The 15116-nt window shown below is 52.9% G+C and overlaps 1 protein-coding gene across 3 annotated transcripts in view; it reads left to right on the top strand.

Annotated features, from left to right (window-relative positions):
- Positions 1-15116, top strand: part of RIT1 (Ras like without CAAX 1) — a 41618-nt gene that overhangs the window by 10513 nt on the left and 15989 nt on the right. Inside the window, exons 2-3 of one of the 3 annotated variants that reach the window (XM_075608160.1) lie at positions 12385-12483; positions 14380-14464. In XM_075608160.1, the coding sequence (XP_075464275.1) occupies positions 14389-14464 (76 nt within the window). In that variant the 5' untranslated portion in view covers positions 12385-12483; positions 14380-14388. Of the gene's footprint in view, positions 1-12384; positions 12484-14299; positions 14465-15116 lie in introns of those variants that run through there. The other 2 variants (XM_075608161.1, XM_075608163.1) reach the window with 2 other exon arrangements.

Raw genomic sequence — 15116 nt, forward strand, 5'->3', positions numbered from 1 at the left:
TGGGAGTGTCGGGTATCTGTGTGGGCAGCCTCGCTGCTTTGGGAGTGTCGGGTATCTGCTTGGGCAGCCTCGCGGCTTTGGGAGTGTCGGGTATCTGTGTGGGCAGCCTCGCTGCTTTGGGAGTGTCGGGTATCTGTGTGGGCAGCCTCGCGGCTTTGGGAGTGTCGGGTATCTGTGTGGGCAGCCTCGCTGCTTTGGGAGTGTCGGGTATCTGTGTGGGCAGCCTCGCGGCTTTGGGAGTGTCGGGTATCTGTGTGGGCAGCCTCGCTGCTTTGGGAGTGTCGGGTATCTGCGTGGGCAGCCTCGCTGCTTTGGGAGTGTCGGGTATCTGTGTGGGCAGCCTCGCGGCTTTGGGAGTGTCGGGTATCTGCGTGGGCAGCCTCGCGGCTTTGGGAGTGCCGGGTATCTGCGTGGGCAGCCTCGCGGCTTTGGGAGTGTCGGGTATCTGCTTGGGCAGCCTCGCAGCTTTGGGTGTGCCGGGTATCCGCGTGCGCAGCCTCGCTGCTTTGGGAGTGTCGGGTATCTGCTTGGGCAGCCTCGCTGCTGTGGGAGTGCCGGGTATCTGCTTGGGCAGCCTCGCTGCTTTGGGAGTGTCGGTATCTGCGTGGGCAGCCTCGCTGCTTTGGGAGTGCCGGGTATCTGTGTGGGCAGCCTCGCGGCTTTGGGATTGTCGGGTATCTGCGTGGGCAGTCTCGCGGCTTTGGGAGTGTCGGTATCTGCGTGGGCAGCCTCGCGGCTTTGGGAGTGTCGGTATCTGCGTGGCAGCCTCGCGGCTTTGGGATTGTCGGGTATCTGCGTGGGCAGCCTCGCGGCTTTGGGAGTGTCGGTATCTGCGTGGGCAGCCTCGCGGCTTTGGGAGTGTCGGGTATCTGCTTGGGCAGCCTCGCGGCTGTGGGAGTGTCGGGTATCTGTGTGGGCAGCCTCGCTGCTTTGGGAGTGTCGGGTATCTGCTTGGGCAGCCTCGCTGCTTTGGGTGTGCCGGGTATCCGCGTGCGCAGCCTCGCTGCTTTGGGAGTGCCGGGTATCTGTGTGGGCAGCCTCGCGGCTTTGGGAGTGTCGGTATCTGCGTGGCAGCCTCGCGGCTTTGGGATTGTCGGGTATCTGCGTGGGCAGCCTCGCGGCTTTGGGAGTGTCGGTATCTGCGTGGCAGCCTCGCGGCTTTGGGAGTGTCGGGTATCTGCTTGGGCAGCCTCGCGGCTTTGGGAGTGTCGGTATCTGCGTGGGCAGCCTCGCGGCTTTGGGAGTGTCGGGTATCTGCGTGGGCAGCCTCGCGGCTTTGGGAGTGTCGGTATCTGCGTGGCAGCCTCGCGGCTTTGGGAGTGTCGGGTATCTGCTTGGGCAGCCTCGCGGCTTTGGGAGTGTCGGTATCTGCGTGGGCAGCCTCGCGGCTTTGGGAGTGTCGGTATCTGCGTGGGCAGCCTCGCGGCTTTGGGAGTGTCGGGTATCTGCTTGGGCAGCCTCGCGGCTGTGGGAGTGTCGGGTATCTGTGTGGGCAGCCTCGCTGCTTTGGGAGTGTCGGGTATCTGCTTGGGCAGCCTCGCTGCTTTGGGAGTGTCGGGTATCTGTGTGGGCAGCCTCGCTGCTGTGGGAGTGCCGGGTATCTGCGTGGGCAGCCTCGCGGCTTTGGGAGTGTCGGGTATCTGCTTGGGCAGCCTCGCTGCTGTGGGAGTGTCGGGTATCTGCTTGGGCAGCCTCGCTGCTTTGGGAGTGTCGGGTATCTGTGTGGGCAGCCTCGCTGCTGTGGGAGTGCCGGGTATCTGCTTGGGCAGCCTCGCGGCTTTGGGAGTGTCGGGTATCTGCGTGGGCAGCCTCGCGGCTTTGGGAGTGTCGGGTATCTGTGTGGGCAGCCTCGCTGCTGTGGGAGTGCCGGGTATCTGCTTGGGCAGCCTCGCGGCTTTGGGAGTGTCGGGTATCTGTGTGGGCAGCCTCGCTGCTTTGGGAGTGTCGGGTATCTGCGTGGGCAGCCTCGCTGCTTTGGGAGTGCCGGGTATCTGCTTGGGCAGCCTCGCTGCTGTGGGAGTGCCGGGTATCTGCTTGGGCAGCCTCGCAGCTTTGGGTGTGCCGGGTATCCGCGTGCGCAGCCTCGCTGCTTTGGGAGTGTCGGGTATCTGTGTGGGCAGCCTCGCTGCTTTGGGAGTGTCGGGTATCTGTGTGGGCAGCCTCGCTGCTTTGGGAGTGTCGGGTATCTGCGTGGGCAGCCTCGCTGCTGTGGGAGTGTCGGGTATCTGCTTGGGCAGCCTCGCTGCTTTGGGAGTGTCGGGTATCTGTGTGGGCAGCCTCGCTGCTGTGGGAGTGCCGGGTATCTGCTTGGGCAGCCTCGCGGCTTTGGGAGTGTCGGGTATCTGCGTGGGCAGCCTCGCGGCTTTGGGAGTGTCGGGTATCTGTGTGGGCAGCCTCGCTGCTGTGGGAGTGCCGGGTATCTGCTTGGGCAGCCTCGCGGCTTTGGGAGTGTCGGGTATCTGTGTGGGCAGCCTCGCTGCTTTGGGAGTGTCGGGTATCTGCGTGGGCAGCCTCGCTGCTTTGGGAGTGCCGGGTATCTGCTTGGGCAGCCTCGCTGCTGTGGGAGTGCCGGGTATCTGCTTGGGCAGCCTCGCAGCTTTGGGTGTGCCGGGTATCCGCGTGCGCAGCCTCGCTGCTTTGGGAGTGTCGGGTATCTGTGTGGGCAGCCTCGCTGCTTTGGGAGTGTCGGGTATCTGTGTGGGCAGCCTCGCTGCTTTGGGAGTGTCGGGTATCTGCGTGGGCAGCCTCGCTGCTGTGGGAGTGCCGGGTATCTGCTTGGGCAGCCTCGCTGCTTTGGGAGTGTCGGTATCTGCGTGGGCAGCCTCGCTGCTTTGGGAGTGTCGGGTATCTGCTTGGGCAGCCTCGCGGCTTTGGGATTGTCGGGTATCTGCGTGGGCAGCCTCGCGGCTTTGGGAGTGTCGGTATCTGCGTGGGCAGCCTCGCGGCTTTGGGAGTGTCGGGTATCTGTGTGGGCAGCCTCGCGGCTTTGGGAGTGTCGGTATCTGCGTGGGCAGCCTCGCGGCTTTGGGAGTGTCGGTATCTGCGTGGGCAGCCTCGCGGCTTTGGGAGTGTCGGGTATCTGCTTGGGCAGCCTCGCTGCTTTGGGTGTGCCGGGTATCCGCGTGCGCAGCCTCGCTGCTTTGGGAGTGTCGGGTATCTGCGTGGGCAGCCTCGCTGCTGTGGGAGTGTCGGGTATCTGTGTGGGCAGCCTCGCTGCTGTGGGAGTGCCGGGTATCTGCTTGGGCAGCCTCGCTGCTTTGGGAGTGTCGGGTATCTGTGTGGGCAGCCTCGCTGCTTTGGGAGTGTCGGTATCTGCGTGGGCAGCCTCGCTGCTTTGGGAGTGTCGGGTATCTGCTTGGGCAGCCTCGCGGCTTTGGGAGTGTCGGGTATCTGTGTGGGCAGCCTCGCGGCTTTGGGAGTGCCGGGTATCTGCTTGGGCAGCCTCGCTGCTGTGGGAGTGTCGGGTATCTGTGTGGGCAGCCTCGCTGCTTTGGGAGTGTCGGGTATCTGTGTGGGCAGCCTCGCTGCTTTGGGAGTGTCGGGTATCTGTGTGGGCAGCCTCGCTGCTTTGGGAGTGTCTGGTATCTGCTTGGGCAGCCTCGCTGCTTTGGGAGTGTCGGGTATCTGTGTGGGCAGCCTCGCTGCTTTGGGAGTGTCGGGTATCTGTGTGGGCAGCCTCGCGGCTTTGGGAGTGTCGGGTATCTGTGTGGGCAGCCTCGCTGCTTTGGGAGTGTCGGGTATCTGTGTGGGCCGCCTCGCGGCTTTGGGAGTGTCGGGTATCTGCGTGGGCAGCCTCGCTGCTTTGGGAGTGTCGGGTATCTGCGTGGGCAGCCTCGCTGCTTTGGGAGTGCCGGGGGGATTGAAGCAGGGGGTCTTCAAAGCTGAACCCCATTAATTTCAGCTCCGGGGACCCCTTACTTCCCGAGATAGACCTCCAATGGGGGTGCCAGTATCTCTGCAAAGTTTAAAGCTCTCGTCACACGAGCTAATAGAAGCCCAACCTGATGACGTCACAGCTTCCTATTGGCCCGCAGGGCGCGGGAGCTTTCAAATGCCATTACGTGATCCCTGCTAGTGGCTCCCGGCACCCCCTATGGGGGTAAGTATTTCCGGAAGTAGGGGGTCCACGGAGCTGGAATTAATGTGATTCTGCTCTGTAGACCCCCTGCTTCCATTCCATGTTAAAAACAAATTGCCAGCTTACATTGTTGATTTAAAAGTAATGTATGGCAGCAAGCAATAAGTGCAATGTTATTCTAATAAATGTACTACGTCTTGCCGCAGGAAATCTGCTCATTATCCCAGGCCCAGTCCTGTAATGCGAGGCATCAGTGGACCTGCATAAGTTAAAGATGGCATCTGCTGAGCAACAAGCACTGATCCTGCCCCAACGTGAGCACAGGAGAGGAATGTAACCCACTCTTTGCCGTTGGGTGTGTATCTTGTAAATAACCGCACACAGGTGTATTGCCAAGACGCTTATTTAATAGTCTTACAGCACAGCACAAAGTATCACTGTTCCCATCTCCACGGTCATACGCAGGAAAACAAACCCTGTATTGTAGGGCAGGATATTCAGCACACTGACCCTTAAAGCAACGTGAATCCCTATTCCAACCCTACTACAGGGTGACCACTAATGGTGAAGCCTTTCTTACCAGCATTGGTGTTGCAATTACATTAAAGCACTCAGTAATTAAACACCATCTCGGTTGTTTCGAGTATGTGAATCGTTGATACCTGAAAGCCTAAGTACCAGTACAATAAACAAAAATCCCATATCATCCCATCCATAATGCATCACGAGAGAACAGTAACTGAGAAAACAGCCCTGCAATCCCACGTAGTATGTGCACAATATCATTATTAGCCTTTAGTCGACAGAAATACGAATTTACTTTCAAATGTATTTAAATTGGAAGCCTATTGGTGAAAAATGTGTTCAAGATAATATATCAAGGATATAATATACATATATACACACACATACAGTTGATGTGGACTACTTAGATTTTGCTTTTGATATGGTTCCACACGAGCTTAATGTACAACATAAAGCAAATTGGACTCGGTAAAAATATTTGCACCTGGATTGAAAACTGGTTGAAGGATAGACAACAGAGGGTTGTCATAAATTCAACTTTTTCAAGTTGAGCTAAAGTTGTGAGTGGAGTACCTCAGGGATCGCTATTTTAACTTGTTTATTAATGACCTTGAGGTTGGCATAGAGATCAAAGTCTCCATCTTTGCTGATGATACTAAATTGTGTATGTAGAGGGAGAGGGGGTTGGCCCGGTATTAAAGGGGTTGCACCCCATATGGCCACCCCTTGACCTCACCAGGGAGGCAAGGGGTTAACTGGACTGCGGTCCAGGAATGTGGCTTACACCTTGTTATGTCAGGAAAATGTACGTTCCCCTGTTCCCATGTTTCATTATAATCCTGTATTTTAAAAATGTTTTAAAGTGCATTTCTGTATCTCCGGTTCTGGAGGCCGCAGAGAGTTGAAATTTGGCCAATATGTAGAGTCACTGTAGGCATTAAAAACTGGCAAATTTCGACCCACTGGGCCCACCAGAACGGAACTTATTAATATGTGAAGATATTAAAGTGTATATGGTATTTTGGATCTGCTCTGAAAATGCAGACTCCATCTGCTATGCTAATAGGTCAGGAAGGGCAGCCAGATGATTTAGCATAAGCCCTGTGATCAAAAGTTAACTGCCCTGATTGTTTAGTCTAGGAACCAAGTACTGATCAAAAGACTCTGCCACTCTAACTGTATACCTGAGGGCGGAGAAGCATCAAACTGGAGTGGTTTGTAAGTGTTATATCTACAACTACAAACAATGAAGATCCTGCCAGATACTTCATCTGGTAGACTGGTCGTCGCCCCTGATTTAATTATGGGGCTTCAGAAATAAGACCCTCAGAGTCCCAATACGCATGGGCTAACTAGCTGGGGGGCATGGGTTAAACTGTGTTTCCACGTTAGGGATTGGATACAGATAATTGTTCACCAATAGTCTGTATTCAATGTTAAGAATAGGGTTACAAATGTATATAAACTGTCAACCCTACAGTTTTTGTTGATTTCATTTTGAATGTCACCGGATTGCTGGAGAATTGCTAGCTGATACTTCTCCATTCCCCAACCCTAAGTAAGTGTTACCTTCTTGCCTGTTAATTGTACTATATTGCTGTGTTCACCTTTTTAAGGAATAAATATATTTTATTATATCTAAGCCTCGTTCAGTTCAACCCAGATATTTGGTGTTTGTTATATCTTGTCATAAGTTACCGTGACAGTGTGAGGTAGTAGAATCAGAGCAGGATGTAATTTCTCTCCAGAGGGACTTGGAGAGACTGGAAACCTGGGCAGGTAAATGGCAGATGAGGTTTAATGCAGATAAATGTAAGGTTATGCATTTGGGAAACAAGAAAACAGGCAACTTACAAATTAAATCTGAAAAAATTAGGCGAATCCTTGATGGAGAAGGATTTAGGAGTGCTTGTAGACAACCGGCTTAGCAATAGTGCCCAAAGTCATGCAGTAGCTGCAAAGGCAAACAAGATCTTACCTTGCATTAAACAGGCAATGGATGGAAGGGAAGTAAACAGAATTATGCCCCTTTATAAAGCATTAGTAAGACCACACCTTGAATATGGATACAATGTTGGGCATCACTCCTTAGAAAAGACATTCTGGAACTAGAGAGTGCAGAGAAGAGCCACCAAATTAATAAAGGGAATGGACAATCTAACTTATGAGGAGAGGCTAGCTAAATTAGATTTATTTACATTAGAAAAGAGGCGTCTAAGAGGGGATATGATAACTATATACATATATATTCAGGGACAGTACAGGGAGCTTTCAAAAGAACTATTCATCCCAAGAACAGTACAAAGGACTCGGGGTCATCCCTTAAGGTTGGAGGAAAGGAGATTTCACCAGCAACAAAGGAAAGGGTTCTTTACAGTAAGGGCAGTTACAGTGTGGGATTCATTACCCATGGAGACTGTGATAGCAGATAAAATAGATACCCATATATTCTCTCCTCGCCTTTACCTGTATATTCTCTCTCTATACCAGGGTTCCCCGGGCATCCCTAAAGGGTTCCCTGCAATTTTCTGGTCATTTGAAAATTGTATTAAAAACAGAAGAAGTTACAATGCATCTGATCACAGACGCGCTATTAGAGAGGGTTGGAGTTCCTTACAATGCATCTAATGTCAGACACGCTATTAGAGAGGGTTGAGGTTCCTTACAATGTATCTGATGTCAGACACTATTAGAGAGGGTTGGGGTTCCTTACAATGCATCTGAGCTCAGACGCGCTATTAGAGAGGGTTGGAGTTCCTTACAATGCATCTGATCTCAGACACGCTATTAGAGAGGGTTGTTGTTCCTTACAATGCATCTGATCTCAGACGCGTTATTAGAGAGGGTTGGAGTTCCTTACAATTCCTCTGATTTCAGACGCGCTATTAGAGAGGGTTGGGGGTTCCTCAGAATTTCACTTAGGGTTCTTTAACCAAAAAAAGTTTGGAAACCACTGTTCTATACCCTTGGCATGGCGTTACCGAAGCACTTGAAACAGCAAAATGTTGGGTGGTTACCTGCACCTGTTGTGCATTCATGTTTAAATGTAAAAACATTTTTTTTCTTAATTGCTTGTCATACAGAAAGCACACACATCACCCAAATTGTTTATATAACTATATCCACGTTTAACTAATGACCTTTAAAAAAATAAAATGTATTAACCCATTATAAAGAGAAAAGGGAGTGGTGATAGAGAGTGATCAACTAAAGGCCATAAAAATTAACAAATTAAATAATCGATAATTATAATGAGTGGGTGCAAACTGTGAACGGAAAGTGAATTAGTGAAATGGTGAGCACACAACACAGGGTGCACAAAGAAAAATTCACTTAAATGCACACCACTGAGAATTAAAATGTAACTTTTAATAATATTACTTAAAACATATATTACCGATTGTAAGTGTAACAGTAATTTAAAAATCAAGTTAACAATAATGAGACGAAAAAACAATAATCCCTTTTTAATAATAAACACTGACACAGTACAATACTTGTCAAGTGATAGGGATTAAATGGTTAAAATCAGCGTTGATGGTAATCCCCGATAGGGAACAGAGAGAAAACTCAATAATGCACCTTAAGATTGTATTGTATTGTATGTCTTTATTTATATAGCGCCATTAATGTACATAGCGCTTCACAGTAGTAATACAAATGGTAATCAAATAAATAACAGATAATGGGAATAAGTGCTTTAGACATAAAAGTAACATTAAGGAAGAGGAGTCCTTGCGCCGAGGAGCTTACAGTCTAATTGGTAGGTAGGGAGAACGTACAGAGACAGTAGGAGGGAGTTCTGGTAAGTGCGTCTGCAGGGGGCCAAGCTTTATGTATCACTAGCTGAGAGACCCGGCGTTGCCCGTGAGTTAAATTTCCCGCTAGGAAAAGGTGGGGGGAGCGACAGTGGACAGGAGATGGAGAGGGGGGAGGGACAGTGGACAGGAGGAGGGGAGGGACGGGGACAGTGGACAGGAGGGGACGGGGACAGTGGACAGGAGGGGACGGGGACAGTGGACAGGAGGGGACGGGGACAGTGGACAGAAGGGGACGGGGACAGTGGACAGGAGGGGGGGTGAGAGTGGACAGGAGGGGGGTGAGAGTGGACAGGAGGGGGGTGAGAGTGGACAGGAGGGGGGTGAGAGTGGACAGGAGGGGGGGACAGTGGACAGGAGGGGGGGGCATTGGACAGGAGGGGGGGGGAAAGTGGACAGGAGGGGGGGGACAGTGGACAGGAGGGGGGACAGTGAACAGGAGGGGGGGGACAGTGGACAGGAGGGGGGGTGGGTTTCTTAAAATTTACGGGTCCCTCCTCTCCACTCTCCCTGTATGTTTCTCCGCTCCCCCCTCTCTCTCCGCTCCTGCCCCCCCGCCCCCCATGCGTAGCTCCGGTCCCCACCCTAGAGTGTCTGACACACACACAGTGTCCCACACACACACACAGTGTGTCACACACACACAGTGTCACACACACACACACACACACACACACACACACACACACACACACACACACACACACACACACACACACACACACACAGTGACACACACACACAGTGACACACACACACACACACATACACACACACACGTACGTCACCTCTCCTTCCGGCCGCCGCCATCTTAGTTACTCCGCGAGGGAGGAAGGGGGTCCTTCCGGCCGCCGCCATCTTAGGCGCCGCGTGGCAGCTGCAGGCTGCCTGGCCACTGCCTGTCCCCGGGGAGGGAGGTGAGTAGAGCGGGAGGGAGGTGAGTGGAGCGGGAGGGAGGTGAGTAGAGCGGGAGGGAGGTGAGTGGAGCGGGAGGGAGGTGAGTGGAGCAGGAGGGAGGTGAGTGGAGCGGGAGGGAGGTGGAGGGAGGTGAGTGGAGCGGGAGGGAGTGGAGCGGGAGGGAGTGGGAGGGAGTGGAGCGGGAGGGAGGTGAGTGGAGCGGGAGGGAGGTGAGTGGAGTGGGAGGGAGTGGAGCGGGAGGGAGGTGAGTGGAGTGGGAGGGAGGTGAGTGGAGCGGGAGGGAGGTGAGTGGAGCGGGAGGGAGGTGAGTGGAGCAGGAGGGAGGTGAGTGGAGCGGGAGGGAGGTGAGTGGAGCGGGAGGGAGGTGGAGGGAGGTGAGTGGAGCGGGAGGGAGGTGGAGGGAGGTGAGTGGAGCGGGAGGGAGTGGAGCGGGAGGGAGCGGGAGGGAGTGGAGCGGGAGGGAGGTGAGTGGAGCGGGAGGGAGGTGAGTGGAGTGGGAGGGAGTGGAGCGGGAGGGAGGTGAGTGGAGTGGGAGGGAGGTGAGTGGAGCGGGAGGGAGGTGAGTGGAGCGGGAGGGAGGTGGAGGGAGGTGAGTGGAGCGGGAGGGAGTGGAGCGGGAGGGAGTGGAGCGGGAGGGAGGTGAGTGGAGCAGGAGGGAGGTGAGTGGAGCGGGAGGGAGGTGAGTGGAGCGGGAGGGAGGGAGTGGAGCGGGAGGGAGGTGATTGGAGGGAGGTGAGTGGAGCGAGAGGGAGGCGAGCGGAGGCGAGTGGAGCGGAGAGTGGAGCGGAGGCGGGGAGGTGAGTGGAGCACCGGGGAGGGGGGGAGGTGAGTGTGATGGGGGGGGGGGAGAGGACAGAGAGAGGTGTGTGTGCGTGTGTGTGTGTGTTGTGTGTCCTTTGGCCCGTCACTCCGCCTCAGGCCAATGAGAGGTGTGCGGGGGCGGGCGGGCCAAGAGACCAATGAGATTTCCCCTAGAGACAGAGACCATGCAGACAGGCATACAGTGCTTTCACAATATAGTATAAAAAGATGTGTTCAGAATATCCTATTCATATGCTACTTTAAGCAAATGTGTCTTAAGTTGGCTCTTAAAAGTGGATAGAGAGGGTGCTAGTCGGGTACTGAGGGGAAGGGCATTCCAGAGGTGTGGGGCAGTCAGTGAAAAAGGTTTAAGGCGGGAGAGGGCTTTAGATACAAAGGGGTAGAAAGAAGACATCCTTGAGCGGAACGCAAGAGTCGGGATGGTGCATAGCGAGAAATTAGGGCTGAGATGTAAGGAGGGGCAGAAGAGTGTAGAGCTTTAAAAGTGAGGAGGAGAATGGAGTGTGAGCTGCGGGAAGATAATACGTTACCTGAAGACCATAGTAAATACTAGCTTCAGGTCTAATAAGGTGCAGCTAATTACATTATTATACCATAGAAAAACCTCTCTAAACCCAAAAGGGGAGAGGTGTGTAACTAGTTTAGGGAAATATATATATAAATAGTGTGTGGTAAATATGAGGTGACCAATAGATGGCAACCCTCCACACACACCACTAGATAGTATAAGTAAAGCAACGCAGAACCAACCATAAATAGAGAAAATGACTGGATATGGTGTTGCAATCCAAACTGATAGGGATGGATACTATCTATTCTAGACCATAAGCTGTAATGCAGCGTAGACTCTAAGATAAATAGACCATAGAGCCCAAGCTAAGGTGGCACTGAATAAACTCGTTCAAGCTCCTATCATAAGTGCCTAACTAATATGGTGTAACACAGTATATTGTAATGCTCTGAACAGCTGAGACTTCGTGACACAAACACTAAAACAGCTCCATAACGGAGGCTGATGACATCACTACGTGCCCTACGCACGTTTCCCTCCAGCTACGGTGCTTCATCAGGGACTTTTTTGCATGTGTAGGAAGACGGCACTATTTAAAGGCATACGTTTCCATAGTTACGCGATCAATAACATCAACTGAGCATGCGCAAACTAATATGCTTACACTCACCCTATTATGCCAAAGCACATGCTCGGAGAAAGATCTGACGATCGTGACGCAAATGTAAGTGTGCAGGGATATACAATATTCTAGTACATGCGCAAAAAGGTAATCCGATCGCGCAGATGGACTCTGAGCATGCGCAGGGTGATAGACACCATTCCCTTTGCAGAGCCTGAATGCGCTTGTGCAAGGAGATAAACGCCTTGCTAAGTGCATCAAGCTACTGCGCATGCCTAAGGCCTGGGACATAGTCCAACAGACCCCGCTGAGCCGCGCTGAGCAGATTAATTTACCCTTCATCTGTGATCAGCGCGGCTTTAGCAGCTGCTTCCGCATGCGTGCGGAGGCTCAGAAAATTTCAGCAGACAGGCAAGTTTAAATTTCGGCACTCAGGGGAGCAGAGGAGCAGTCACGTGACCGCAAACATCCAATGGGAGCGAGGGACTAGCCCCGCCTCCCACCACGCCTGTCCCCAAAGTGCGCTCACTGCCTCGCCTGCCAGGACGCAAAAAAGCACCAGATTGAGCAGGCGAGGCAGAGCAGGAGCATGGCTCAGCGCGGCCCGAGGCACCATGCCCGAGGCCTAAGGAGACTGTCTCCTCACTGCTCGTTCTATGAAGCTACACATGCGTGACGCCTCCCTCTGTGATACCAACCTCTGCTCCAACGCCTCCCTCTGTGATACCTACCATAGCTCCCATGCCTTCCTCTGTGATACCTACCACAGCTCCCATGCCTTCCTCTGTGATACCTCCCACAGCTCCCATGCCTTCCTCTGTGATACCTCCCACAGCTCCCATGCCTTCCTCTGTGATACCTCCCTCTGCTCCGACGCCTCCCTCTGTGATACCTCCCTTTGTGATACCTCCATATGCTCCGATGCCTCCCTTTATGATACCTCCCTCAGCTGACACCTCCCTGTCATGCCTCCCTATGCTCCGATGCCTCCCTATGCTCCGATGCCTCCCTATGCTCTGACGCCTCCCTCTGCGATACCTCCCTTAGCGTATGAGCACTCAATCCAGACTGCAGCACTTTTTTCCTTTAGCGCAGGCATTAAAGTCTCCAGCTCCACCTCCCACGTCATGGTATCAGACCCTTGTTGCTGGGATGGAGCAGCTGAATCTTGACCCAGTCTTCCCCACAGGTGAGTGAAAATATCTTGTCCTTTATTTATATCCTCAAAATTCCCGTCCAAACGTGACTCCTCCCTGCCTAGCAGTTTTCAGCCAATGATTTGACCCTTAGCCTAGCAACACACCTTCAACCAATCCCTAAAGACCTGCCTTATCTCTACCTATAACAACCTACACCTTTCCCGCCTAAGGCTGCGGTCCCAGTCATGACTGTGACACGCGCGCCCGGCGGGGGGGGAGGGGGCGCGTGCACAGCGCTAACTGCGATCTGCGGTCTCCAGGAGAGAGGGAAGCTTGCGACGGGAGAGGGCGTGGTTGGGGATTTACTGGGGTGTGGCCATCATGTCACGCGGCTGGTTCGCCCTCATTGGGTGAACCGCCGGTGGGGGCGTGGCCACACCTCCGTCGCAAGTTTTGAACTCAATTTCATTGAGTTGAAAAAAACCTTGCAGTACGGCGCGGCTGCACCTTCAGCGTGAAGGTGACTACTGGGCCCAGCCCCATTGAGGGGCGGTGCTTACACGCCGAGCTGTGCGCTGTGGCAGTTACTGGGACCACAGCCTAAATTTCCCAGCTTGCCATTAACCTTGTGCTGGCTTGATGCAGTCGGGGCCACTGCACCGAGTCCCGCGCTTACAGAGGCCCCACGCTCGTCCCCGCAACAATAAAACTGATTGCCGGTGGGAGAGCGCGGGGCCTCTGTAACTCTCTTACCTTCTCCTTCACAATGTCTTCCTGCAGTAGCCCTCATCATGGCACTGCGATGTCAAATGGCATCAAGTTGCCATGACGCCGCATGATGTCCCGTTGTCATGACAGCGTGACACCATTTGACGTCGCGGTGCCATGATGAGGGACACTGCAGGAAGACATGGCGAAGGAGAAGCTAAGAGGCCCCGCACTAGTTCCCGGCACGGAGCGCCGCAATATTACAAGCCAGACCTGCATTAACCAATCACCTTTCGGCCCCTTTGAGCGAGGTGAATCGGGTCATGCCCAGTCCCATGTCGCCCTATGGCTAATTGCCTCTGGGGCATTCTTTGTTTAACAGATAGGACCCAAAAACATGCAGTGTACTTGCTAAATAGGTACAGAGGGTATGTATTTATGTAGTGTACAGAGTAGCACAACTACTGTTGGAGAGTATGTATATATGCAGTATGCAGAGCAATACAGAAGTACCATCCATCAATTATTATCCCATCCCTTCCATACCATCCGTCCCCTATTATCCCATCCGTCCCCTATTATCCCATCCGTCCCCTATTATCCCATCCACCCCCCCTATATCATCCATCCCCTATTATCTCATCCATCCCTCCCATACCATCAGTTCCCTATTATCCCATCCCTCCCATACTATCCATCCCCTACTATCCCATCCATCCCTCCCATACCATCTATCCCCTACTATCCCATCCATCCCTCCCATACTATCCATCCCCTACTATCCCATCCCTCCCTCCCATACATCCATCCCCTACTATCCCATACCATCTGTCCCCTATTATCCCATCCCTCCCATACTATCCATCCCCTACTATCCCATCCATCCCTCCCATACTATCCATCTCCTACTATCCCATCCATCCCTCCCATACCATCCATCCCTCCCTCCCATACCATTCGTCCCCTATTATCCCATCCATCCCATCCCTATTATCCTATTCATCCCCTATTATCCCATCCCATCCATCCCTATTATCCTATCCATGCCTCCCATACTATCCATCCTCTATTATCCCATCCATCCCATCCATAATGCAGACCCCCCCCCCTGTGGAAGGAGGAGAGACTTCCCCCTGTGGTAGGAGGAAGAGGGACTTCCCCTTGTGGGAGGAGGAGTCCCCCCTGTGGGAGGAGGAGGAGAGGCTGCTCTGTGTGGCTGAGATTTCTTTCATTCCCAGGCTGGATTTATGTCACTTGATGGAGACAGTAAGATGGAGGCTGAGAAGAATTCGTGGGTCTGCTTCCTTCTGTGTGCCCTGCTGGGTGAGGAAGTGTGTGTGTGTCTGTGTGTGTGTATATGTATGTGTGTGTACTGCTGGCTGGGTGAGAGTGTGTGTGTACTGCTGGCTGGGTGAGGGTGTGTGTGTACTGCTGGCTGGGTGAGGATGTGTGTGTACTGCTGGCTCGGTGAGAGTGTGTGTGTACTGCTGGCTGGGTGAGGATGTGTGTGTACTGCTGGCTGGGTGAGGATGTGTGTGTACTGCTGGCTGGGTGAGGATGTGTGTGTACTGCTGGCTGGGTGAGGATGTGTGTGTACTGCTGGCTGGGTGAGAGTGTGTGTACTGCTGGCTGGGTGAGAGTGTGTGTACTGCTGGCTGGGTGAGAGTGTGTGTGTACTGCTGGCTGGGTGAGGATGTGTGTGTACTGCTGGCTGGGTGAGGATGTGTGTGTACTGCTGGCTGGGTGAGGATGTGTGTGTACTGCTGGCTGGGTGAGAGTGTGTGTGTGTGTGTACTGCTGGCTGAGGGTATATATATATATATATATATATATATATATATATATATATATATATATATCAACTGTAAATATTACTGTATGTTCATTTGCATGTCTCAGACAGGTCTGCAACCCTGCCTTTCACTATATGTATATATATATATATATATATATATATATATATATATGTGTGTGT

This window comes from Ascaphus truei, chromosome 7, assembly GCF_040206685.1.
Source record: "Ascaphus truei isolate aAscTru1 chromosome 7, aAscTru1.hap1, whole genome shotgun sequence".
NCBI classification, from domain to species: domain Eukaryota; kingdom Metazoa; phylum Chordata; class Amphibia; order Anura; family Ascaphidae; genus Ascaphus; species Ascaphus truei.